Source organism: Anas platyrhynchos, chromosome 1 (assembly GCF_047663525.1).
Source record: "Anas platyrhynchos isolate ZD024472 breed Pekin duck chromosome 1, IASCAAS_PekinDuck_T2T, whole genome shotgun sequence".
Taxonomy (NCBI): Eukaryota; Metazoa; Chordata; class Aves; order Anseriformes; family Anatidae; genus Anas; species Anas platyrhynchos.
In genome coordinates this window covers 151,039,157-151,066,087 of record NC_092587.1, presented here as the reverse complement: position 1 = coordinate 151,066,087, position 26,931 = coordinate 151,039,157, and the positions used below count along the sequence as shown (strand labels likewise).

Sequence of the window (26,931 nt, the reverse complement as noted above, 5' to 3'; positions counted from 1 at the left end):
CGCCTCCTGGTTTACAAAGTCAAGTTGCAGTGTTGCCTCACCAGAAGAACACAAATCAGAAAAGTAAATTGCTGGTTTGCTTCTTTGCATCCTACAGCTCAGTGCTTTGCCAGATACTCCTATTGCTTTTTGCTTTTTCCTTTCTTCCCAGCTCCCAGATTATCTCAGTTCCTTCATTTCCACTCCCATTGCCCTACATAACTGGTGGGATAGGACAAAAGTCAGTGGTATATATAATTTGCTTCTTTTAAGCACAGTAAACTGAACAGCTAAGGATTTATTTTATTTTATTTTTCCAGAGAAATACAAATCTGTGTTGAAAAGTGAAATGCTGGTTGGGAGACATTTCTTCTTTTTCCCATTTTACATTTCTGTACTGTCTGCATTTGCTGATATTTTTTCCTTCTTCTGGCTTTTCACCTTAGTTTAGTATTTGACTTTTTTTTTCCCTTTAAACAAATAAGTCTCAAAAATCTATCTATCTATCTATCTATCTATCTATCTATCTATCTATCTATATTTTTTTCTAAAATCAATTATACCATCTAGGCTCTGTATTTGAATGATGTTCTAGGATTTCTTTGGCTTTTTCCTCACTTGTCATTACCACTTCTTCTTCCACTATGATTTCACAATCTATTTCTGTCCACTTACTCTCCGTTCTATGTTTTGTTTTCTAGTCCCTCTTTTCTTTCTGTCCTTTCATTTCACCCTCATTCCCCCCTTGTTATTAAGACCTTTTGAGAGCTGTCCTCACTACTATATTTTTCTTCTGCTTGTCCACTTTCCCTCTCACTCAGGCTTCTTGTCTCAATTTGGGAATTGAAGTCTGTGCCCACCTAGTAGTTGTATCTGCCTTCTTCTTCAAAGGCCTTCCTTGGTGCCATGCAGTTATATGCTCTGGAGGATGCTCTGGTCTCTTCCTCCTCCTTGCTTCTTCCTCTGTATTTCATTACAGTATCAGGATTGAAAGTGGCAAACTTTTTAAACTTCTGAGCTGAGATAGGGGTATGTGTAGAAGAGATGCAGAAGAGAAACAAGAAGAGGAAGGTGAGAGCAACTATTTGTAGGGTCCCTGGTTTTAGGTACAGCTAGTTTTAGAAAGTGCACAAGAGTCTGGTGTAATCATCTTCATCCTCCATCAGATTTCTGCATGAGTTAATCTATAGTAAATGCAGAGTATGCTGAGTCCAGACTTTGCACATCAGCTGCTCCATGCGCTACAGCAGATGACCAGCAGTAATGGGCTGCTGGAGGAGACTGCAGCTTTTACAGCCCTTGTCTGCTCTGCTGTGTGCTGCACTTCAGTCAGTCCTGAGCTGGGGTCTGCTTCTTCAGGTGATAGCACGGTATATTCAAGTGAGATTTTAATATGGGGCTGCAGAATAAAAGACATGGGAGGGAAGGGGTTGTGTCTGTCTTCAGTAGGTTGTGGATTAGGGAGTATCCTATAATGCTGAGTTGACGCTTAGCTTTCAGGATGAGGGAAGATTTTCAGCATGTAGGAAAGAAATGGAAAAAGATCTGGAGGCGGTCAGCCATACCTATGCTATTCAGTATGTCACTGTTTACTGCTTGTTTTGCTCATAACCTTCCTTGGTGTCATTACAGGCCATGGCATCTGCTCCTGCGGCCGATGCATTTGCCAGAATGGGTGGTTTGGAAAGCTTTGCCAGCATTCAAGGAAATGCAACATGACAGAAGAGGAGAGCAGAAGTCTCTGCGAGTCAGAGGATGGTGTATTATGCTCGGGGAAAGGTAAGAACTTGCAGCTGAGCTACCCCATGGCAGTGCCCTGGCAGAAGAAAATGATCACATTCTGGCAGACTAATGTGTGTGGCCGTGGGTTGTTGTTTAGTAACCCTTTCTTTAAACGGCACATATTATTAAAAGGATGTTACATTCAGCTCTGTAATGCACTTACATCCATTTTGTCAACACCCACCACAGCCGTGCACGCTTAACAGTGTTGGTCTCCTATGCAATTTGTTAATAGCAGATAATTTCCTGTATGTGTTTATCCGACGCTCTGTGTCGAGCAGCTGTACATTATAATCTAAATGTTGGTGTTCCATTCAATCAGAGGGACAGGATAACACTGCAGTGGACAAGATGGCAAATCTAATATCTCAGACAACAGTAAGTGGGGGAGTGTGTTTAGCAGCAACATTTGATATGGTTAACCTCCCTCCCACAGCACAGCAGCAAAAGAGGGGTAGACATTGTCAGCCTCCATGACAGAGCCCCACAGACTCTCTCATTTTCTACTTTTTATTCAGATGGTTGCATCAGCTTCGGTTCAGTTATAAAAGAAAATTCCAGAGGGATAAATAAAATTTAGAAAATATTCATAATTAACTGAAATTGTTCTCTGAGATTTTTACCTTGCAGTCTTTCAAGCTTGGACATTGCATTACTGGAAAGAGGTTTTTTTCGCTCCCTCATAGTGCAAGCTATCTGTTTTTTATATAAAAGGTCTAAAAGTGAAGAGAAGAAAATAGGTGGTGGGAGTATTTGGAGGATAGAATGCACCTGGACATGGATGTGACATTTCCTCTGCCCATATATCCATTGCATGGGGAAGATATTATCTTACCTGCAAGCTGGAAAAAACAAGTAGGAATCTTTTACATCAGGCAGATTTCCAGTTGTCCCTTCTGGTAACTTCTATTTCCATGCAAAGGAAATGTATATGGGGTTTTCGGCCTGACCTTCTTCCATCTGTTTTATTACTTGTCAGAATTCCCCCCAATGCACCATTTCATTTGGTTTTCCTACAGCTGGTGCAAAGCCATAGAAAATGAGGAAGTTGCACTGTTGCTCTGTTGCTTCCAGAAGATATGGCTATCTTTAAATAAGTGTATATGAAATAGAATACTGAATTACCGGAGAATTGGAGTTACTTCATTTTACTGCAGAAGCTAACTTTTCTCTTCACAGCCTTGGTCTCCTTTTGAATCTTTGTATAAACCATGAAGGTGAGCAAACATGCTTAAAATCAATAAAATACACCATATTGGATTCTAAATAAATGTAAACATGAAAAATGATCTTGAAATTTAAAATATTTGTATTATCTATCTGCCATCTTTCTGTAAGGATTGCTTGGAGCTATTTTTTCCAGCCTGTGGGTTTTGCTCTGTCAGCAAGTAACTTTGAGCACATATATCAGGGCTACAAAATAAATTTGAGGCTGTGGGAGCAGATCATCTGGTAGGAATTTGCAGAGACATCAAGGATTTTTTCCCCGTTTGCTAGGCTGCCTGGGGAGTGGTTTGGGATCTGGTCACTGATGTAGGCTGGAGCAGTCTGAAAATTGCTCTAAGTTATGCCCAGCTGCATGCAAACAGTGCTTTTAAACTTGGCTGCAAGAATGGAGGCTCCAAAGGCCCAGGTTCTCTACTGTTTTAGTGCACTGTTGAATTATGGGAATTGCAAACCTGGCCCTAAATCCATATCCATGAACACTGGTGGGATTTTTTTTCTTAAGTTTCTTTGGCCTCTAAGCACAGCAAAGCTTCCAGTGTGATGAAAAATGTCCCTCAGGACAGTCAATGTAACAGTTCTGCCAAATTAGATGCTAGAACAACTTTATTGTGGAAACAGCTGGGCATACGCAAGTGCCTGCTCCAGAAGAGAAGTATCTATGGAAGATAATTTGCAGTGGTATGTAGCCAATGAACATGCAAGAGGCAAATTGCAGTGCTTAGACAAGTTCTAATGTTAGGCACTGATTTTTTTTTCCTTCAGTACTTCAGACTTGGGGAGCAATCTGTTTCCCTTATTGATGGTGCCTGTGTTTCCTGTGAAGGACAGGAGAGGCATTTAGTGAATGGAGGGGTTGATCTAGTCCACCTAAATAAGGGTTACTGGGCACTTTTCCACCTTTGGGTGACATCCCAAACCTACTTCAACTTTCCAGCTGTGGTAGGCTAAAGCGGGCGGCACTTTCATAGCCATAAGGATTCAGTTGTGAGGAGGAGACTGCTAACTCATGCATCTTCTCTGAGCAGGAAAAGGATTACAGGCAAAGACAGACAAATTTCTCAAAACTTTTTTTCTCTCTATTATTATTATTATTATTATTATTATTATTATTATTATTATTATTATTATTATTATTATTATTATTATTATTATTATTATGGTATATCTATTCTTGATGCTTAAATATGCCTGGAACATATGTCTTACTGGGTGCCCATACTTTAAAATGTTGTTCATAGCTAGTGTGACTGGCAATGTCTAGAGGCCAAAAATAAAAAATGGTTCTTCCTGTTTCAGTGCATTAAGCAATAATTACTGGTCAAATAACAGAGAATTTAGAACCTGTGCACTAATGAGAGTGCAGTGTTTGTTATTTCCATCTTTGCTGGAAACCTAGCCAAGGTATGCAAGTGCTATAATGGATTGAGGGAGCTTGAGTTTCTGTGTTGGTTTTAATTGTCTAAGGAGTCATGGTTTTCAGCAGGTAACTGCTGCACACTTGTAGAAAATTACACTCTGTAAATATAAGCAAAGTTGGACATCTACATTCCTAGGCTGTTTTCAGAATCTTGGCTTACTGACTGTGCCACCTGTAGTAAAAGCTCTTCCCAAGGAAAACAGCAACACCCACTATACTGCTGCCTCCCTGGCAGTAAATGTAGGGCTGCAGATGGCTACTGTAATGGTGCAGGACACGCAGGCTAAGTAATGAGCCAAATCTCATCCAAGAGGATCTGGCCAGCATCCCAGGGAACACCCCGCAACTCATTAGACTCGTTTTAATTAAACTGAGGAGGCTCCCAGAGCAGCATGCCCTGCTCAGGGAAAAGACTTGATACATTCATTCTCCCTAACAGATTTTACGTTGTGAAGCCTGATCTTCCTTGCTTGATTTGGCATTAAATTTCCTGTATCTTCTGCAAAATAGTTTTAAAACATTGTGAACATCCATCAGTAGTAGCATCAGTGTTTGCTTATGCAGAATCACTTCAGGTTTCTTACAATGCCATGATTTTACTAACTATTTTAATTTCACTAAAACTCTCATACTATTCATCACTATTTTCGGCTGTCAGTACCTTTTAGCTTTTATAAACAGGGATATCTGCTTTGATGATTCTCAAGTATGTCTTAGTGTAGCTTCTATAGAGTGGCCATGCAATATATATGCAATTCTTCATTGCCTATTTGTGTAATGTCATTTTTTCTTATTATAAGGAATGTCAATATTTTCTATGCTGATGGCACAGTAAGCAATACACACTGAACCCACAGAAAAAATAGATACTTAACCAAATATGCCCATTCCCAAATGTTCCAATCATTAGTTCTTCCACTGTACGTTTACATGTTCCAGGTTAAAACATTTCTCTAAAAGTAGGCATTGAGTCAATTTTTGTCAACTTACAATAAACTGAATTAGTGAGTTAAATTTTAATGAAAAAAATAGATACTCTGCTGAGGCTGCTCTGAAGTTTTAAAGAATTAAGTTTCAGTGATCAGAGAGACTTTAGCGCTTATGGAAAAAACTGGGAAAATTGTTTGATGTCAACAAATCCACATTTGGATTTGGATTTTATTCAGAGGTCGGTGAAAGGAATGGAAAGGTGTCTTAGCCCCTATTAAGTAACCCATGCATTCTGTTTAAGTTACATTCTGACAGAATCAACCTCTCTCTATATAATTTTTTTAATAATGCATTAAAGAAATTGGTGGCTTTGTGCTGTAATCATTCTGGAAATATTGCAAAAAGGTGTGATTTTCAACAGCATCTAACTCATTTATAAGTATGTCCTGTTAAAGGTCAACAGCTTCTTTGGTCACTTTAAACTCCACTTCCTGTAACTGAAAGCTGCAAATGTATTCTTTGTTATCATTTATTTGGGATGGGTTTCTTTTTTTAGAGCTTTTTGTATAGTTTTGTTTTGCTGTGTGCTGTAACATCCTTTTAGAGCTAGGTCCACAAAAGAATTTTTGCTCAAAGGATTTTTTGCTAAGCTCCTCACCTTGGCATTTAAGCATCTGAACTCTGGATAGAGAAGGAGGTTCCGGCAGCTGAGGATGGGCTTCATAAAAGCCAGCTTTCTTCAGGCAAATGTTGCAGTCGGCCAGGAGGAAATAACCAGTGGCATTTATAGTTGCATAAAAGCCTCTCTCAGACCCTTCTGAAACTATAGACTTCTCAACTTATGATCGTCCAGGGGCAACTGCCCTTTTTCAGGATTCAGAGCCATGAACCTTCTCCTGAAGATAGGGATGTCTCTTGAGTTTTTCCTTAAAGGGAGGTTTCTGGTTCTACCCCACTTCTTGGTGGGTTATGGGTGGTGTTACCCAAATGTCACCACAGAGTCCCTGCTTTGCTTGGTGAGATGCAACCTGACGTCCCTGGAGAGGAGGAGAACAGTTTATTCCAAAAACAGGCATTGGGGTACTCTGCAGGAATAAGCAAACAGCTGAACCATAACTATGTGCACAAACACTTCCTGACCTAGAGAAAATATTTAGTTATTCCATAGGAGGTGGAGCAGCGTAATTTGTGATGATGAAGATTTTTTGGGTCTAAATGGTAGACTTTGGGTCTTTTGTAGGCACATCCCTAAGGGCATTAGATGTGGAGGGCCATTTTCTTCTTGGTATGATTTTATTGCCTTCAGTAACAGTGGGTCAAGGACAATTTGAGCTTTTTCTAGTCAAAAAAGAAAGAAAGAAAAAAAAAACACATAAAAAAAACAGTTTCTCGGAAGACTGGCCCTGATTGTAGGTCTCAGAAACCAAAGGAAAGCTTCAAAGTGTGAGTCCTGATTAAGTGAAAAAGCAGAATGAAAGCATTAGGAGGAACGTTCTGCCATACTCACGGTGACTTTGAAAGAATCCTTTTATTCAAAAAGCTTTTAGCTTGATTATTTTCTTTTATACAATAGCTTCTTAGGTAGCAATTTTGTGCATGTGTGTGTGCGTGTGTGCACGCATGTCTGGGGATGTTATTTTCTAGCCTGAAAATGACAGTGCTCTTTGACTGTGAGTAATAATCTTTGTGATTTCAGGTTCCTGCCACTGTGGAAAGTGTATCTGTTCACCACAGGAATGGTACATTTCGGGCGATTTCTGTGAATGTGATGACAGAGACTGTGACAAACATGATGGTCTCATTTGCACAGGTGCAGTACGGGCTAACACTTAATTGCTCTAAGAAACAAACAGCGCTGATGGAAATTGTTAGACAAAGCCCATCTTCTTTCTCCACTGATGGAGGAAGTGCATTTGTGGGTTATTCGAACACACTGTAATTGTTTCTTCATGCAGTGTGATAATCAACTTAAGATTTCAAATCAACATTTGAAAGTCTGAGTATGAATTAAAATAAGTACAACAGCTATGAAGTCTATCCACAATTTCCACTGTAGTAGACTACAATTGACTCTTCCTTGACAAAGAACTTATAGTGGCAGCATTGTCATCATAAGATTTCTTTAACTTTTGCTCTTGTGCTGGATTTTCTATGTGTATAATACATTTATGTCACAGAAAACATTCATTTGGCTGATGATCTTTGGTAGGTGAGAGGCATAGAGGCATTGGTTAGGGGATCTTCCTTCAATCAGACAGTTCTCAGTGAGAGGGTGAAATACCTGACAGTTTTCTTATGACGTGATGGCCAGTGATTAAAGTGGTGTCATCCTAACATTGTCCAAGTATTCAGGTGGCAGATGCAAATAAAATTGGGGAGGCTGCCAGCAAACACTCATGACAAATCTGGTGACAGGCAGTAACAAGGGAATTGTTAAATTAACTTGCTCGCTGCTTCCTGTTACAGATCTTAATTTTAGAAAATCTTTGCTGAGCAATTATTAGCTGTGGAAGAAATCTGTGAGATGGTTAGAATCAGGCTGACAGTAGTAAACTGTGTTCACAAATGTGGTGTCCCAGATAGCCCAATTAGCAAGGGTCCTTTTCTGGGGCATGTAGCCAGTACAGAAGCAACAAAAGCCTGATTTGTAGTGGCAGTGGCCATTCACAGTTCTTCATAGAGTCGGCAGGAAGAGCATCTCACATCAGAAACCCAGTCTGTAGAGGTCTCCAGCTGAACATCCAGGAGTCATGAAAATTATTGAAATAACATCAAAATCTGGGTCTCAGTACTTAATGTTCCCCTTTGCAAAACAGTACCAATGCATTTTTCATCTAATAGAGAGCTTGATAATATTTGTATAACACTTCTGAGAATTTAGATTTAAAGTTTTTCAGGTTCAAAGGGATATTTTTGTTAATATTCTGTTTGTAACATTTTATCTCTGCATCATCATTAAAAAAAATTTTTGTTTCTTCTTGTACCTCAACATACAGTATGAAACAGTGAGCCTCAACAGCTGGGTGCAAATAGCAGTGGCATAATTACAATATTTGCAATTCTGCTGATGGCATTATTGAGAGAATGCCTATTAATTACATGTAAATGTGGGTTTGAGGGTTTGAGGTGGCTTCTTAATGCAATGGTGCAATAATTGCTTCCTTCCACAAAAAAAAAGAAAAAAAAAAGAAAAAAAAAAGTTGGGGGAATAATAAAGGAACAATGCACCTCCTTTAACATGGCTTTTTCCTCCTCATAAAACACATTCTGATGTAGCACATTTCAATAATGGTAATTGCCCTTTATTCATTCTTTATTCATTCTGTTCTAGGCAATGGTGTTTGTAACTGTGGAAACTGCGAATGCTGGGAAGGATGGAATGGAAATGCTTGTGAAATCTGGCTGGGGACAGAATACCCTTAACAAAGGACACCAGAGACTTAGAGGTTGTTGGTTTTTTTTTTTGTTTGTTTGTTTATTTGTTTTTGTTTGTTTTTTGTTTGTTTGTTTGTTTGTTTTTTTGGTCTGACTATTCTTTATGCTGCTAGAGCATTTAATTTGGAAGCACATATACATGGGTGTAAATACTCTAGAACAGTAATGTGAGAGTCTGCTCCTTAAAGAAATGAATGAGAAAACTAATAATAATAATAATAATTTCGGAGCAGGATAGTCCAAGCTCTATATGCTGAAATTATAAAAAAAAAAAAGGGTCATCTACAGTGCCTCGGTAACTTCAGTGGGGCTGAGATTACACCCCTAATGCCTATTTCTAAAGCAATCTTTGGGGAAAAGTGTGAGAAACCCTTTTATTTTTACGTTATCTATTTGTTTGTTGGCTCTCCCTATCAGTATGCAACAGTATTGCAGTATAAGAGTAGCACTAGTTAAGTATTTGTCAAATACTTAATTTGATTAACTTTACACTGTTTATCAAATACTTAGTTTGAACCTGTTTTCTTTCTAACCATCCTGATTATTCCCCAGATCCAGAAGAAGCAGTAAAGAAGCTTATCAAAACATTATTTTTTTAGTCAAAGAATTGTATTTGTATAACTGATGTTCAGTTACATGACAACCACAGACTGAAAACCCAAAATGTTTGAAGAAACCCTTGTCTGCAAAAGAACTTCTTAGTTTCTGTTAGAGTGTCATAAGTTGGTTATTCATTCTACATACTACAATACTTCCAAATGCATAACCTATAGAAGTATAAGGAATTAAACTAATAAAGAAATAAATGTATGATTAGCTATTCCAAATATGTAACCTGCATTTCACATGTACTTTCCTCATAATGTTTTATGTATGTATAGCTGCCTAGTCCTTTTGAAAGTAAAGCAAATGAAAATTTGTTATACTAATAACTTTTAGGATGACAATTCTGTATGTTATTAGAAATCACTGCTTGGAACAGAATGCACTGTCACACATGGTATTCATTGAATTTCACTGTTTTCAAAGAAGTTGGGAGCCTGAAGGTCAACTGACCTGCAAAATCAGATGTGGTGTGCTGTAGTCTGGTCTCTGCCAACGATGCTCAAACAAGTAATTGAAGTTTTAATACAGTAAATACAAACAAAGCAGTGGTATGAACAAAAATTTTATTTTTATTTTCCAATGATGATATGCTCAGTGTGAAATTCACATTGAGTTATGAACGATGCACAACTATTGGGACTTCCCTAACTTATTTACATATGAGTCTCTCTCTTTTTTTTTTTTTTTTTTTGTTTTAATACATGTAGATTTGGCAGCCCTTTAATTCCTTAGAGCAAAAAAAATACATACATTTTAGTTTCAAAAGTGTTTACATTTTGTGAAGTCATGATTGAGCAAGAAATTGCTTAAATGTTTTGAAAATACTTATTTTTAATATCAAACTAACATTGTGGTTTAGGTGCCAAGGTTCTGATTTTTGAAGAGGTACATGACTCAGAAATAAGGGAACTATAATATCATTTGAAAAAGGTATTTCCATTATTCATCTAGAAATCTGTTTTCTTTTAGAAAGGACAATTTTGAAATAGGAAAATACAATGGTACAGAACGTATAATAAAATGCAAAAAAAAATTGAATGAATGTATTTAGTCACTTTCATTATTCCCCCTTCACATGTAACTTTATCTTTCCCATTTTTTTTCCTTAACCTGAATTCTTTTTTTCTAAAAGTGAAGCTTGTGAAACCTATGTTCTCAGGGAGGCATAGTAAAATCACCAAATAACCATGCATAACTTATATAGGAGTTATGCACATAAATAACAAGACATGTATCCCAAAGCTGCTAACTGCTCTCTTTTTAGATTACCAAAATATCAGGCAGAGTTCTAAAATGTATTGATACAGGATTAAGAAACTTCAAAGTAAAATTCATCTTGAAATAATTATTTATATTTTATACTTATAACCCTTAAACTGTGTACAGATTAATAGAAATATTTTCTTAAATTCTAACATATATTCATTTCATCAGCCCTGGTATCTGGATAGCACAGATTGTTGAGTTTGTTTGTATTTATGAATACTGCTGACAATCCTCTTATAATTGGTGTTTTTTCACGTATACATTTTTCTGCTGAGTCAGAGAGCAAACAATGAAAAATACAATGTTGTATTTGATTTCCTTCTGTTTGTATTTAGTATTGTAATAACAGAAATATTCTGTGATTCTGTGATAATAAAAACGCTTTCTAGATTCATTGCATGCTTTTGTCTTGTTTACTGGTATGACAAACAGATTTATTTATATGTACCATAGATCAGCCTTGGAATTCCAGGTACTCATGTCCATAAAAAAAAAAAAAAAAAAAAGGCTTCTATAGAGGGTTACAATGTCCCATTTGATGTATTTTACTTTGTAGTTTGCTTTCATTTAAAATTTATATATTTAGTGTAAGATTATTCTGGTTTGTTTGTTTGTTTGTTGGTTGTTGTTTTGAATCAAAGTCAACATTTTGGCTGTTGAGTGGATTACATGGCCACAGAATTTCAAAAGTGTTATCCACATTTTTTGTTAAGGTATATATGGGAAAACATTAGAATATTCTAAGATAACTATTGTCAGTGGCTAATTAAAATGTAAATTATCAAATCAAATGGTGCTATCACTATAAACCTTAAAATATTTTCTAAGACTGCTAAAATATAATGAATACATATTTTCCTTTCAAATTTTTATTCTGTTTCTTATTATATTGTTTGAACATTCCTCCCACCCCCTTCATGCTGAGGTAACTGGTGATAGGACTCCCAGCAGTTCTGTTTTGTGGCTCATTTCCTCACTGGAAAAATGAGAACGGAAGAAATAAGATTATTATTCTGCATATGTGAAAATAATAGCTGTATTAATAAACTGTGATTTTTAACACCTCATTCCTTGTGACATAAACAGTTCCAGATACATAAACAGTAAAAGAGGGAAAAGTCGCAAGGGACGGAAACATACTGGCTGATTCTTTTTATGTGGTGGATGTAAAAACTTGCTTCCAAGGCCAGTGGCAAAAGGTGTTTGTAGGTGGTGAAAACAAATTGGGTAAATGGGGAGTTCATTATGGATAGATTGATAAAGCTTATAAACAATGATACTGTACCCTTGCTTTGTTCTGATAGAAAGAACACAATCCAGAGGTGTGCAGAACGGTTCTACAGAAGACTTTCGGGAGTATGCCTTTTGTATATAGCATCTGTAAAATCATCTGTAAAACAGCTGTGGATTGATTTGCTTGTGTAAATTATGAACCTCCTCATGATCCTTTTTTTCACTTGCCATATACTCTTACAGAAACACATACAAGAACGTTTAATCCTGTACCTGCTTTGATATTTCTGATGCACTGTCCTTGTTTCTTGACAGAAAGACATCGTTGTAGCTAAATGATACTGTGATGAAAAAAAAAATAAATCTAAATTGAGTATTTTTGTCACTAGGTAATAGAACAAAGATTTTATTACAGCTTTAAAAATAAATCATAGCATTTGCATTAGTCACAAAAGAAATCACACACAAAAACTGTTATTATGCATTTTAAAATGCATTGCACAGTATATGAGTTTATCAAAAGGGGCATTTAAAAGAAAGATAACGTCCTTACTTTGTCTAATTTCACTCGCATTCCCATCTGAATGGAGCTGAATAATTTATTATTTATACCAATAAAGAGATGGATCAGCAAAACACACTTTTAATGTGTGGACCAAACTTCCTCCTTTCACACCTCATCACTTACAATGTTTCTAAACCAAGAGAAAAAGTTCAGAAAAGGCCAGAGTTTTGAAGCATTGTTTCAGGCATATACCACAGTCAAAGTGAATTGCTTTATATTTGTATCTGGGGGTGGTTTATTAAGGACCAACCTAACTCCACACACATTAAAGTTTATGAAAATGACATTACATTAAAATATGATTTGAATGTGGCTAAAAAACCTATCATATGAAGCAAAAGCTGTGTTATGTCAACTGCAAAGAATTTAAAAGCTATAGACACTTTTCTATAGGCTCTATAATATCTTTTAAGGATGCTTGTGTATTTATAAAATATTTGAAGTATAACAGAACAGTGCTTTGTTGAAGTGGTTCATATCTACTTAAAACTGGATCTGTAAAATTGTGCAGGTGTGACTGATTTTGCCAAATAAAACCGTAGTTGAAATGCAGATTTAAAAAATATATATAAAGAGATGCCTATATGCAGCATTAACATTTATGTGCATTATGAAATGGTATGATGAAGTTAGATTGCTGTGCAAACAGTCTCTGTGAGGTTAGATAAAACCCAAAAGAAAAAAATACAAAGCAAGCATGCAAAATCTGCAAATTCACAGACAGGTGGACATGTAAGTACAAAACGCTCAATCTGTAAATACAAATTGATTCCATCAGGTTTACTATACAGTATGTTAGTAGTAACAGACAGTTGGAAACAGCTTTCACTTAACAGCAAAATTAATTTTGGAGGGAACAAAATGGTGAAGTATCATCCTAGAGAACAGCAAGAGAGGTATTATATTAAGGAGCTAAAATTTTCTTTGGCATGGTGAAAGGGGAGAATTGAGTTTGCCAGCCTATTTATATGAAGTTTCACCAAACTGTGGCCAGCACAACAATGTTTTGCACAGTCTACTTCTTACATAAACTTTCTGGATGTTTTTCAGTATGCCTTCATATAAATGTTTTATTCATCATGTTGAATCTGTGTATACAACAAATAATATTAAACACAAACTGTACAATGCAGACAAACTCTTTGCATGTATGTTTGTAAATTCAGTAATACAGACCAACTCTGTGATACACACAACCTACTACATGCAGTTAATCCTTGTCATCCTTCTCCCATGCAATGGATGAGATGAGACAAAATTAAATGGAGGAAACAAAGCACAAAGACACCTTTTCTAATGTTTAAACAGACTAGAAAAAAAAAATAGGATATCTATTCATTGGATTAAACACACAAGAATTTAGACTGTAGAAACAAAAATAGAAATTAAAAATACTATGGTGCATTTCCAGAATGTATTAACTGCTTACAAAAATTAAACCTGTCCTTAATTGTAGCCCCCCCCCAAACTGGTTCTCAGATTATAATTACCTGGGATTGAAAGTTTAATGTTAAAAAACATACTTAGGTAGCATCAGGCTATGAACCAGAAGCTCCTTGCACAACTTAGCCAGTTCTCCAGTCCTGTCTGTGCCCAGATTCTTACACTTGCAAGAGTCAAAAGACAGCTGGATTGGGACATGAACACATGTATTCCCTCCTCATGAGCTCTCAAAAGATTAGGCGAGAGAGAGAAAGAGAATATAGCCTTCAGCTGTATTAGGTTACTCAAAATAATTGTGAATTGCTTCTCCTTGGAGACCCAGCAGGTAGGAAAGCATCAAGACTGCTGCCTCCCATGGGTCCTCCTGATGCAAAGCAAGCCACCAACTCGTCGTGTGAGTTGCTTTGGTTTTGTTCTGTTTCCTCAGGGATGGTGCACAAATCCCACTGGACTGGGTGGGATGAGAAGGGTGCACTGAGGTTTTTATCAAAATGTTGTTTCCCCCCACACACACACATTTAGTGCTAGCAGGCAAGGGCACAGTCTAAGTTAAAGTTTTGTTGCATTTTTATCACAGTATTAAATTAGCTTTGTATTATTTTGTTTTCTTTGTACATGGTCAAGCATGGCTTCATGCTTGACTCATTCCCTCCCTGGAAAGACCCAACATCAAGTGTTCGCTTGCTATTCTCATATTACATATATAAACAAGGAAGTCTGGCCTACCAAAAAGGAAATCATAATTTAGCAGCTTTATAGTAGCTTCCTTGAACAGTGCACTAAATGTTGCATATAAAAACAGAACACATTTGAAAATTAGCATGAAAAGTTCATTTAGACTGAATCAGTTATTCAGCTGAGCAGATAGGAAGTTTGAAATAACCAGTGGTCTCTGTTAGGGACACTTCAGCACAAAGACATGATAAAATAAACTGCAAGAAATACAATAGTAAAAAAGGAATGGATGATTTCCTTTTTTTTTTTTCTTTTTTTTTTTTTTTCTTTTTTTTTTTTTCTTTTCTTTAAATATCAAGATAACAGCAAGAGGCCAAGAGAGTGTTGTCACACAGTTTTCCAGACTGAGGTACAGTTTGGTCCTTGTTGCCCTTTCTGAGAAACAAATACCTTAGTAAGCATACAGAGATTATCCACATTCTTAGTTTCTGAAAGCATGTGACTTAAGTATGTAACACTTCAGTGGCATCTCTGTGGTATTGTCTAATTCTTTTTTCCCCCTAACATCATTTTCATTGTTCAGAAGTGACAAACTCAAAGTGGTGATAGTGTTTCTCATAGTATGATCCAAGGCTTCAATTTTGTAATGTTTTTGATTTCTTCTAGGTTCATGTAGGAGAAAGTACAGTAGACAGAGATCAAGGCAAGGCACCTTCAATCTAGCAATTTGGTGGGCATATTATCCTAGGAAGCTGGGTAGAGGTACGTACTGGGATATCAGTGAGATACATAGGACTGGACTTTGCATGCTTAGCTAAAAATAAAAATAAAGTTTTGTAATATGTCCAGTTTTAAAACTTTTTATTTTAAAACACCAGAAATATTAAACTATAATTTTTAACTACCCTTTGCATTGGTGCTGCAAAAAGAACACACAACATCCTTGCCCATGCTTTGCTAAGTAGGTGTGGAAATCAGCCAAAAATAACAATGGCATTAAGTTCTGTTCCTTAAAAACAGGAAAGGATTATATTTGAAATGGATTTAGGTAGCGCAATTCTGGTTAATCTTAACTTCTTTTGTTTACTGGTGGTGGTTGTTTTTCAAACAATGAAGATTTAGTAGATGAAAAATGAGCCTTAATTCAGGCCTACAAGGCCTACAAAATTCTTTGGACCCACTTTCCCAAAAATGAGTGGGTCTTGCTCGCTGGGCAAGGCAAATGTTACCATTACCAGTAAGCCTGTGATATGTATAAAACACACACACACAAAGAAACTATAGGGGGATGCCAAACACGCGTTTCAGAAAACTTCTTGTTGGTTGTGTTTGACACTCTTCCCTCCACTATAATGCCACCTCAGAAGCACAGTATCTGTTACTAAAGAGTATTCACATTGATCAACATTGTAAGCCAGAGACAACGATCCTATTCTTTATAGATATAATTTGTAATAATAGATTTTTGAAGGCTTCCTGATTCCCTGATTGCTTTCAAAACTAAGCCACCGGCAACACTTAAGTTATAGAGAAACACAATCCCTGCAAAAGGTCACAGACAGTGGAGCGAGCAGCCTTATAAAAAAGGGAAGAAGAGAAATCCATAATAGCACAGGTTTACAGCATCTACCTAGAAATTACTTGATTATTTGTGTGCTACAAAATAGAACTTAAACACATGGATTTTGCTGAAACTGGACTCAAAAAGGGATTATGGGTAATTGTCAGCAGGCAAGGTATCAAGTGTACTTGTGAAGTATGTCATTCACATGAAGTGTCACAGTCACAGAAAAGATATTAAAAAGGCATTCCAATATCTGGTAGGGCATTCCATGGTCTGAGTTTAGCTGGTTCATCCAGGTGTCTTCTTGTTGTGGGGGGAGCTACATGTTGAGATTTATCCGCTTGCGACAACTCAGTTCAGAAACAGCAACGCGCAAGTACTTGCTGCGAGCTGATCCACAGACACTGCAGAGGGGAAGTCCGGCAAGGATAAATTGCTCAACTGCACTCGGGACTCAGTCAGTCACAACACCTGTGAGGATCTGGCTATGTCGTCTTACTCTTGTTAACTGGTTTGCCGCCATTCATTATTGCAGATGCACTTGTGCTTTTACTTGGAGTTACCCCAGCCTTTGGCACTGTTTCTCCAATATCATGCAAAGATGGTTCTCGATACATGGCAACTGAGGGGAGAAAAGAAAAAAAAAAAAAAGAGAAACATTCTTAAGGATGTATCTCATTTAAGAACATAACTCAAATAAGATCAATTATCTACAATAACTAATATTTTAATATACACCACGTTTCTTTTGCATGCAAGGGAAATTATTTACTTTGACAAAGGCTTGTTTTGCATGAGTGTTATCTTTGCTTGACCCTCCACATTTCTCACTTCTGCCATGTCTGTGTTAAAAATGGTAGGAAATTGTATGCTTGCCTGTTAAAAGTAAACTATAGAAGCCTCAGAAATTAAAAACTACCATTATGTTTTTGCATGAGACAGGCATATATTTTTATATACACACATATCTACAACCCTTAAATAAATATTCTATGAGCTTTTAGAAGTAAAATGTTATGAGTTGTCTAGACTTAAATGTCCTTTTTCAGACCTACATAGCAAAACTAGGCTTGGGTACAGTTGTACTAAATTATTTGTACATCTGGCTCCCAAGTCTGAGTACCTTGGCCATAATCTTTTGAGGTCTGCACTGAAGAAGTGTCCAGGTGTATTCTGCAGAGTCCACATGAAGTTTGGGGGTTTTCTTCCTTACCAAAACCATATGCAGGATTCATTTATGAAGAAATACTGAACAAAGTGTAGAAAAACACTACACTGAACAAAGTGTAGAAAACTCCAAATTAACTATTAACAGAATTAAAACTTTGCCTCTGGGCTTCAGTCCCTATCTAACCACTTCAAATCCTTTGAGAAAAATACATGTGTTCAATTACACAGTTTCGGCATTAAGCTGCCTTAATGATTAATGCTCTTGGATCATTCAATTTATTTTTCCATGTCAGTGAATCAGGTAATATTTCCACTTATGCCTAAGTTCAGTAGTATTTATTTATAATATACCAGAGCAGTGTTAAAAGACATATCAAAGCAGTCAAAAGAATTAATCATCACACTATGATTTGGGTGTGCTGCTATAGAGAGCACAATTCATTCCTTGGCTAATTAGAGTAGGAGGCAGGAGCATCAAAGTACAGGCCTTAATGCTCGGTGGTGTGGGGTTTCATAATAAATATGAAATTTGATAACTAATCAAATACTTGTTCTAACGTTTCCAGTACCATAATCTAAATCATTTTATGGCTTCTGAAAGTCTGAAATTAAATGTTTTCTCTAGAGTACATAAGCCTGGATATGACTGTCTTCAGGGTGAGCCCCCACAGCTGTGTTTAGGACACTTTTCTGGTTAAGTAAAGAGCTTGATGAAGTAACATTATGACCTACAAAAAATATTAAGTCAAATAACATGAAATGAAACTATAAAGTAAGGAATAACATAGAAGAGCCGTAATATTTAATAACTGTCATGGGCAATGTAATATATATATATATTATTTTTTCTATGCCTTGCCTGGGGTATTTTGGGAGCATCTAACCATCCAAACATTTACAAAAAAAAGTTTTTTTTTTTTTTTTTTTCCTAATCTATATACATGGATGTTACTTTTAAAAATGCACTGGGATCTCCCCCTACAGTTCTTATAATTTACACAGGTTGACTTATAAAACGTTAGTAGAATAGAAAGCTTATGGAAATGCATAAAACTTGCAAAACAAGAGAAGCACAAAGGCATCAGCCTGAGTTCAAAGACAAGTTTAAAACATAGGATTGTTCAGAGTTTCATCATAAAGAATCTAAAACATTTAACAAACTGATCCATTAATCAAAACTTTCAGTTAAAATGTTAAAAGAAAGAAATGAGACTGCTAAATAAAGCATCACTTTTGTGTGTTTTAAGATGTTAAGTAATGAAATAATTTTCAGAATGACTGAGGCTGTGTGAAGCAATGATCTTAGTGAAATTTGAAGTGCTGCCAGGACAGGATACAAAAAGCAAAAGGGATAAGAAAAGGCCTGCAGAATAAATAGAAATGATCATAAATTCTGTTTCCAAGATATAAGTGAATAAGTTTTCCAAGGAACGTGTGACACCATTTTAGTGTGTAAGGTCAGTAAGACTTATTTGCTTCTACCTTTGTTTAATAACCAACTTACACAAGTTATGTGCATTACATCAACTGGTTAAGTAATATGGTATGATTTATTTTATAAACAGACCTTTGTGTTTTGTATTAGAAGGTTTTTACCTTGAAATACTGACATTTCATCCATTCCAGTTATAACTCCCAACTATCCTACAATATCCATTAATTCATTCTGATTAATGAAAAGAGTATTATCTCACTGCAAGACTCACAAGAATCTTTGCTGCTAGCAAGAGAATATTTTAAAGGCAGCACAAAGCACTTCCACAAAAGATTTCTTTTCTTGCAAAATCACCTCTTAATCCCTTGAAAGAATGGTTTTAGACCTGTCCTTTCTAGCATCAGTATGCCGAAGCACAAATCTGCTCCATAAATCCTGGCGACTGTCACTTGGAGCGGCCCCTATATGTGGCACACACATTCACAAAAGGTATTTTAGAAACCACTCCCTCTTCTTTTCCTGGGATTTACAGGAAGATCTGCCAGTGATGGACTGAACCTCACCTTCCAATGGCTTGGGTAGAAAATGAGCTGCTGGTTTTGTTTTCTTTACTCTGTTTCCTTTCATGACCTGCCCCTCCTTGTTCAGCCCCAAGAACCAGGCCCTTCCGGACTCCTGTTGTCTGTAGAGCATGGACGAGTAGATTACATAATAATTTTCAAAAACAGACTCCTTGAATTTGCACTCCGGTGTAAAAAGTTCCTGTGGGAGGAAAAGAATGTTAAATGATATCTCAGAAGTGCTGTTTCTGTTTTGTTAACTCATGAACACCTCTTGATTAATTTAATATAAGACTTATAATAAGGTTCTGTTTTGAGACCAGAAGATTTGTTTTCCTCTAGATGATCTCAAGGTGAAGATATTTTGCCTCTCGTGGATGCCTCTCTTTCCCTGTTTGTGCAACAGGGATAGTATATCTTCAAATACAGAGGAAGCAGCACAAACATAAAAACACTATTTAAAATATAGGCATAATTATTTCTTGCTTTTCTGCAAGGATATCCTTGTTTATCTTGATTGAGAAAGTCTGTGCTAAAATAACATTGATGAGAAAACAATTGTTCAGTTTTAGCTTACTTGGCAGGTGTAATAAATGCTATAAACTCCCTCTATGGTTTACAACAACTAATATTTAATGCTTAAAAATCGCTGTCACCAAAATATTATAAAATGCATCATTTCCTAGAGCAGGCCTTGGGGCCTGTAACACTGCAGGACAATACTGTGTTCATGTACAGATTTCTGTACTAAAAAATGTAATTCCTATTGACATCCTCAGTGTTCATCGCAATATTTCTAGTGTTTCCACAAGTCACATTCAGTAACAGAGCAGTTGTTCTGAACTCTTTATTAAGGTTAACCTAAGCACTAACTTCTGGAGCCCAGTAGCCATATTCTTTTATCTTTAAATAAAACAAGTAGTAAAACAATAGTAAAATAAAGAATGTAAACATATATTGGGACAGTTTACCAAGGTCCTTAGGGGAAAGAAAAAAAAAGAAAAAAGAAAAAAAAAGTTAATAAACAAAATTACATATTTTAATGTACCATTAAATTTCATTTACACTTTTTATCATGAGAAAATGGGATTCTGTGTGAACGTAGACTGATTTTCAGTCTTTGGTCATGTATGTTGAAGGCTTTGGACTGGATGATAATCCCATCGTAAAAGGAGAAGGTGGAAGTAGGAAAGTGGAAGATGGCTTGCTAAGCCTCCAGAGCACAAAGTTCGTAGACGTAAATCCTCCTTTTTTTTTTTTTTTTTTATTCTTATTTTTATTTATTTATATTACTTTCAGTTATCTTTCCTAAGAAATAAAATTCTGGAAATATAATATATATCTCTTCTCCATCACAGTATCTTTTCTTTCTTTCTCTACTTCTCTCCTTCTGCTACTGGCTCCTTGCAATATTCATTTAACACTATTAATATAAATTATATAAATTAATTTTGCACCACCACTTCTTTACCACCTATGTGTACAGATGTATGTATGTACATATGCAGAAATGCAAATACAATCTGTACTAGAGGCACCCAAAACCCATGAGAGGAAATTTCCTCACAGCAATTTCTCCTTTGCCACGTTTGTTGTTTTTTTTGTTTGTTTTTTTTTTTTTTTTTCTCCCCCTGTTCCAAGGCAGCTGCTGGTTGTGCTACTCTCCTTTCCCCTCTGCTGATTTCAAATCATGGTAGGGCTCAAGGAGACTCAAAACCAACAGGTTGGGTGACATGCTAGAGGGAATACCTGCTACACCCTAGCACAGGCATTTACATGCAAGTCATGTTCCTCAGCTGTTGAAACAGCAGATGCTAATCAGGAATTGACTACACAGATCTCCTCATTACCTGCTTCGCTGCAAAAGCTACCCCCTGTGCTCCCCACTACATTTTATTTCCTTGTAAAAGCTCAATTACCATAAACACTACTTCTTAGCCAACAGTCACTTTTTGCTATAAACAAAAGCTATTTGTCCTCCTCTATTCCTCCTTACAGGTTGACTGCCTATGAATAGTATTTGTTTGTTTATTTATTTATTTATTCCCCAAACAATATCCATTAGGACACTTAAACAAAATTCTGTGAAAACCATATCCCATGTTTGAATTAAGCCCTGTTCTTTGCTCAACTCCATTGTTTAGCATGTACTGTAGTGTCTCTAGCACTGCACAGCATAGGAAACTTTGGGTATTTTACTTTACCAAATAATAATAATAAATAAGGATTGTATCAATACAGTTACTTATATACTCCTGGATTTAGCCTGATAGACTGGACAAACTGGCATCATTACTATTTCATAGTTATAAAAATCAAAGTAATAGTCTGATGATACTTTTTTATTATTATTATTTGAAGGAAGAACCAAAGCTGAATGTCAGTGTGACAGTGTTCTGCCCCAAATTATTGCAGCTAGTACTCCAGATGAACTGGTAGTACATCAGTTTTGGGCAGGGTTTGCATTCATCCAGTCTATTAGGATGCAGTTATGCTTGGGATAAACTCTCAATCAAAAAGTCACTTAAATATATGCTAGATTAAAGCATGATGCTAATAGCTTCAGTGAAGTGGAAAGAGGGTATTCATGAGTGAAAATTAAGCACCTGATGATGACTATACTGAAATACAGCCACCAATTCCCCTGCGACTTTCAGAAGTGACTTCTGAAATGGGCTTTTCCTTTGGTTTGAATATTTCTGACTTCTAAAGCTTTGCCGTAGACACCATCTCAGGTGGCTGAAAAAGCTGCTAGCACACGTATTTTCTCCAGTAAAGCAGCCCTGGCACCTAAAATGATGCTTTTTGCATGTACCTAGGCCAAGTCTAGCTCTGTAGAGCTAAGCCTTAACCCAGTAGGAACTCTCAAAAAATGACTATCATGGGCTAACTGCACTCCCTTAAAAAAAAAATAAAAAAATCAACTAAGCCCACTTTATTTGAAGTCACTGTTAGAGGGAAAACAGTATGATTTTATAAGAAAAACTCAATGAGAACACTCCCCTAGGCTACCTGGCTATCTGTATTCAGACAGAAGGAATCTAAATCTGCATCCGAGTGACATGAATCATGTAGATCTTCCCTGCAAGAATAACTTTTTGGTTTTTGATCACAGGACAATCTTTATATTTTGTATTACAAAATCAATGAATTGCAAAACCAGATATGACTTGCAAACAAGAACTTATGCTCAGGATTTATTTTCCAAGGTCAGTACTCAGATTTAACCTGTAGACTTACATAAAATGTGGTTTTCTTCTGTCAAAGCAACATTTGAAAAATAAAGTACATGCCAGCTGCCAATTTCCAAAACCCCAGGAGAGGGCTTTGGCTGTAAACTGCAATCAGTTACAGCTTCCTGGGTCCTATGGAAGTGAAAGATGTATTAAATTGCACCTTACTGGGAAGAATTGTCACTTGAATATTTTTGCTAGATTCCCATTAAGCTTTTGCTTGGTGTGAGTCTTATTTGGAGATTATAATTCTCCTGGTAGCTGTAGAGTTAATAAGTATCATAACACATAGGTTGTGAGTTCCCCTTTTGGGATCAAAAAGTTCTGCCACTGAGGAGACCTTCGTTTTGGGGCTCCCACCATTGTTGCCAAAACTCCTCATTGTAGCATTACATCATGATAGGAGAGCCTTAGCTCACGGACACATGTGCTGACATCAGAATCTGTTTTCATTTAAGAACAAAACACTTTTTTTATTTTTGTAAAGCCATTTTATCCACCTCTTAAACTTAGGAATGCTGGAAAAAAAGGAGCTCAGGGTACCCATGCTGTCGATAAAAAAACAGGGATTGCTGTGAGGCTATTCAGATGACCAGTGAGATGAATTCCCTGCCAAGTAATGCTTATACCTGTCAATTGCAGGGCACAGTTTGATGAGAGGTAGCTAGACCTCCATGCTAATCAAGAAGATGGCACACTAGCAAAGGGCTGTAGTTCAAAATCAAAGCTTTACTGTCCCCAGAATTGTTGAGTAAATAAAAATATTTGAATGAGTTATCAGTGTAACTTCCACTTGCCAGTCTTTCACTATTTCATCTGTTCAATTTAGCTAGCTTTAATACTGCAATAGTCATTTGTAGCTACTGTTTTTCACTAAAAACAAAACAAAACAAACAAAAAAAACATATAGTTTTCTGTTACAGCACTCAGAAAGAATAATTATACAGCTCTGAACAAGACACCTGTGTTGTGAAGCATAACATTGCAAAGTAAAAACATGAGCTAGCCATATAACTTCTAGATATTGTTTAACAATTATATGAACTCCTCCTGCAATTTTAAACTATATCTGTATTCAGTAAGTCAACCAGTAATGAACTGTCAGGACTGTCCAAAATATAGCCTTTCACTGCACACCATGAGGGATAACATAAGGCCATGGCTCTCCCTCAGTTGTCGAAAGGCATGAAAGAAACCCCATGGACAAGGCCTGCTAGAAAAGTTGCCTGCTGTCTGCTCCTGAACCTTCAAACCTCTTTAGATTTGTTCTATATATTGAAATATAGCAAATTAGGGTATCATTCGAGTTACAGCTCACAGAAATGATATACCTAGCAGTCAGCCTCTTGAATTGTAGCCAGCAGCACATAAGGAGGAAGTGGATTCCCCTGGAGATGGGCACAATGGGACCTGCTCATCCCACCAGGCAGCAAATGCGCTGCTGCAGGCTGAACGAGCTACTCTATGGTGCTAAGCAGAAAACACAACAATAAGACGAACTCAAAGAAACTGCCAGGTGAGGAACAGCCAGTCTAATCACGTACAGTAGAAAGACTTGATTACTGATCCATTTCAGAACTCAATACCAGTTTTAATCCTGTTTTAATTGTACTTATTATTTGCATTTAGATGTCCAGGTGATGAAACAGGGCATCAATGCTTTAGAAGTACAGACCAAGCAGAGTCTGCCTGATGCAAACATGTTACCATTCAAATACAGAATGACAGAAGGTATAAGAAACAAAACACCCCAACAATGATCTCAGCATACTAGTAGCTAGTTATCAAACAGTTTTGCTAAGAATGATGACAAATGAGTTCTAAAGAGAGGCTGGAGAAAAGGCAACACTAGTTCTGCAGATGCTTATGGGAAACTTCTGCAAGGTGAGAAAAGCAGCACAGAGTAAGCACAAAGGTATTTTGGGGGTGTTAGAGGCTAGTGACACAGGAACCAAAAGGAGGAAGCGACATTTTGATAGTGGATAATAAGGTTGGAAATGACTCATGAAGAAGGGCCTTAAAATTAAAGAGAAGCAGTCTGTGTTTAATGAGGAGAAGGCACTCAACAGAGAAGAGAAATACAGTTAAAATAATGAAGCTGGAAAATGAACTTTGTGGCAGGCTTCTGAACTGAAACAGCGGGGGTGGTACTGCATTTGTCAGTGCAGGAGGGGAGGACACTGGAGTAATTGAGGTGTGGAATGATGAGATCCTAGACAGCAGTTGCTGCATTGTAGAAGGGTAAAAGGCACTGTCATGCAACAAAAATCAGGAGATATGGAGGCTTCACCTGCTTAGGAGAACTGGAAAATACCTAAATCAACGTTTATCTTGACTTGTTGCACACTGAATTAGATTAGTTAGGTTGTTGTCTTGCAGAATGGTTATTTGACAAATGTTTATATAAAAGAATAAAAGGTCTACTCAAGACTTCCTATCCATAGCACTATTTTTTTCCAATTCTTAAGCTGGCCAAAATGTTACCGTTCAAAATCATCTTGTCCAAGAGTTCCTCTTCAACTGGCAGAAAACTCAACAACATATGGTTAGATACTGTCTTGATAAAAGAGAAATTCATAAAGCTTTCCCTGTATATTCAGAAGACATTGCTGATCTGTACCTAAAATCCCCTAATGGAGATTTAATTTTTAAACAGTAACAAGAACAAGAAAAGTTGGCAAAATTTTCTATATGCAAACTGGCTGAGTAAGATACCAAGGAAGAGGAAGACTGCAGGAGACTAGCTGCCATACTATGAACTTTGCAGCAACATTACTAACAAAGCTTCAAAATAGAAAGCAGTAATAGCTGAACCTGCCAATCCTACAGGCACCCCATGAAAGCAGCAAATGCTCAGAATTTTGTGTACACATATTTCATGCTCTTAAGACAGAAATTTTTCTCAATATACTCTTAACAGTTAGAGAACACCAATATTGCCTTTTCAGAGTTATTTATTTTCTCTGGAAGATTCCTAATACAATTCCTAAATAAATAAGTAAAGAAACACAGGACTTGATATCGTACAGAAAAGAAACAGGAATGATCCTGCTGGTTAAAGAATCATTGAGAGTGCAGTCAGCATGCCAACATGTAAAAGCAAAACTTTTAGCTATAATTCTTGTCTCTCATCTTGGACCTTCTCAAACACATGATGATGTGAATATTACTGCTTGTACAAAAATAAGCAAACAAACAAACAAACAAAAAGACATTCATGTGAAGGAAAGAAGAGTTTGTGCATAAAAATTATGGAAAAACAGCTCCCACTTCTTATAAAATATTTTCAGGTTAAGAACTGATAAAACAATAACAATGAAAACCAACTTCTGACTAAATTTAGGCAAAAGGAAATGTGAATCAGTGCTCTTGCAAATATTAGCACTTAACTGGCATTCTAATTAGCAGTGATATGACCAGTAATATTAATAAAGTAGCAATTCTGTTATTCATGTACATTCATGAGATTCACAGTAAGTTCAAGAATAAAAGGCACGTAACATGCACAAACTAGCAAAAAATATCTTGGACAGGTTTCTGTGTGTTTAAGATGGTGTGTTTAAGATGATTGATTGCAACCTGAATTTAGCTTCGTTTTCAGTCCAGATTGAAACAGAACATAAAACAGTTTGAATTACAAAAACTTCATTGTTTCATAAAAAAAAGAAGTTGCTTTGCTTGCAACCAGCAGTGATGGTTGTATTAGAATATAATTGATCACAGGCAATAACGTCTTGTATGGACGGCGGTATGCATACTTATCACTTCCATAAACTTACTATTTGCAAGGTTAAACGTCAGATAAAAGTGTATTTTAAATAATAACTTGAAGAATGATGCCAAATACTTATAGGGGCTTGTACAACTCTTCTCTCTCTCTCCCCATCCACACACAATATTATATCACAACCAGTGCTGAGATATTTGTGTGCTTTTGATTGATACCTACACTTCAGAGTCATCAACTCAGCAGGACATGGATGGAATAGAACAAAATTCCCTTGATGCAACTATTTCTGATATGTTATTTAATGTTGTACAGTTTGACTGCAAAAGAGAACTAATGTTTTTGAAATGAAGCCCGTAATGCAGATCTAAATCATGACTCTCACATTAGAGTAAGTGAATCCAGGTTGTTTAAATTCAAAGATATGCAAAAGGAGGTTTGGGGTAAGAAGCCTGGAAAGTTACCTAATGTTTACAACTGTGTTTTTAACATTTACATGCCAAAACTAGAATACATTGAGAGAATTGATAAAAAAATGTTGCCTCACCTGAAAATTAAAAATTAAATTTACAAATATTAGTGGTAAACCAGATTTGTAAATATGGGTATAGAATGGGTTGTAGCCCACCCACAACCATCACACATTGTAGCATGTGGTCAAGTGTAACATCCTCCTTAATCTCC

General features: G+C 36.5%; 2 protein-coding genes across 14 annotated transcripts in view; one reads left to right on the top strand and one right to left on the bottom strand.

Moving 5' to 3' along the window:
- ITGBL1 (integrin subunit beta like 1) overlaps window positions 1-10,070 on the top strand; it is a 145,569-nt gene extending 135,499 nt beyond the window's left edge. For 3 of the 4 annotated variants that reach the window (XM_072032329.1, XM_038173430.2, XM_005014884.6), the window contains 4 exons: window positions 1,612-1,758; window positions 7,032-7,145; window positions 8,667-8,781; window positions 9,323-10,070. In XM_072032329.1, the coding sequence (XP_071888430.1) occupies window positions 1,612-1,758; window positions 7,032-7,145; window positions 8,667-8,758 (353 nt within the window). In that variant the 3' untranslated portion in view covers window positions 8,759-8,781; window positions 9,323-10,070. The remainder of the gene's footprint in view (window positions 1-1,611; window positions 1,759-7,031; window positions 7,146-8,666; window positions 8,782-9,322) is intronic. The other variant, XM_072032324.1, reaches the window with a different exon arrangement.
- FGF14 (fibroblast growth factor 14) overlaps window positions 9,926-26,931 on the bottom strand; it is a 410,317-nt gene continuing 393,311 nt past the window's right edge. For all 10 annotated transcript variants that reach the window (XM_005014874.6, XM_027443782.3, XM_027443761.3 and 7 more), the window contains 2 exons: window positions 19,291-19,489; window positions 9,926-16,744 (listed from right to left, as the gene is read on the bottom strand). In XM_005014874.6, coding sequence (XP_005014931.1) covers window positions 16,608-16,744; window positions 19,291-19,489 — 336 coding nt within the window. In that variant the 3' untranslated portion in view covers window positions 9,926-16,607. The remainder of the gene's footprint in view (window positions 16,745-19,290; window positions 19,490-26,931) is intronic.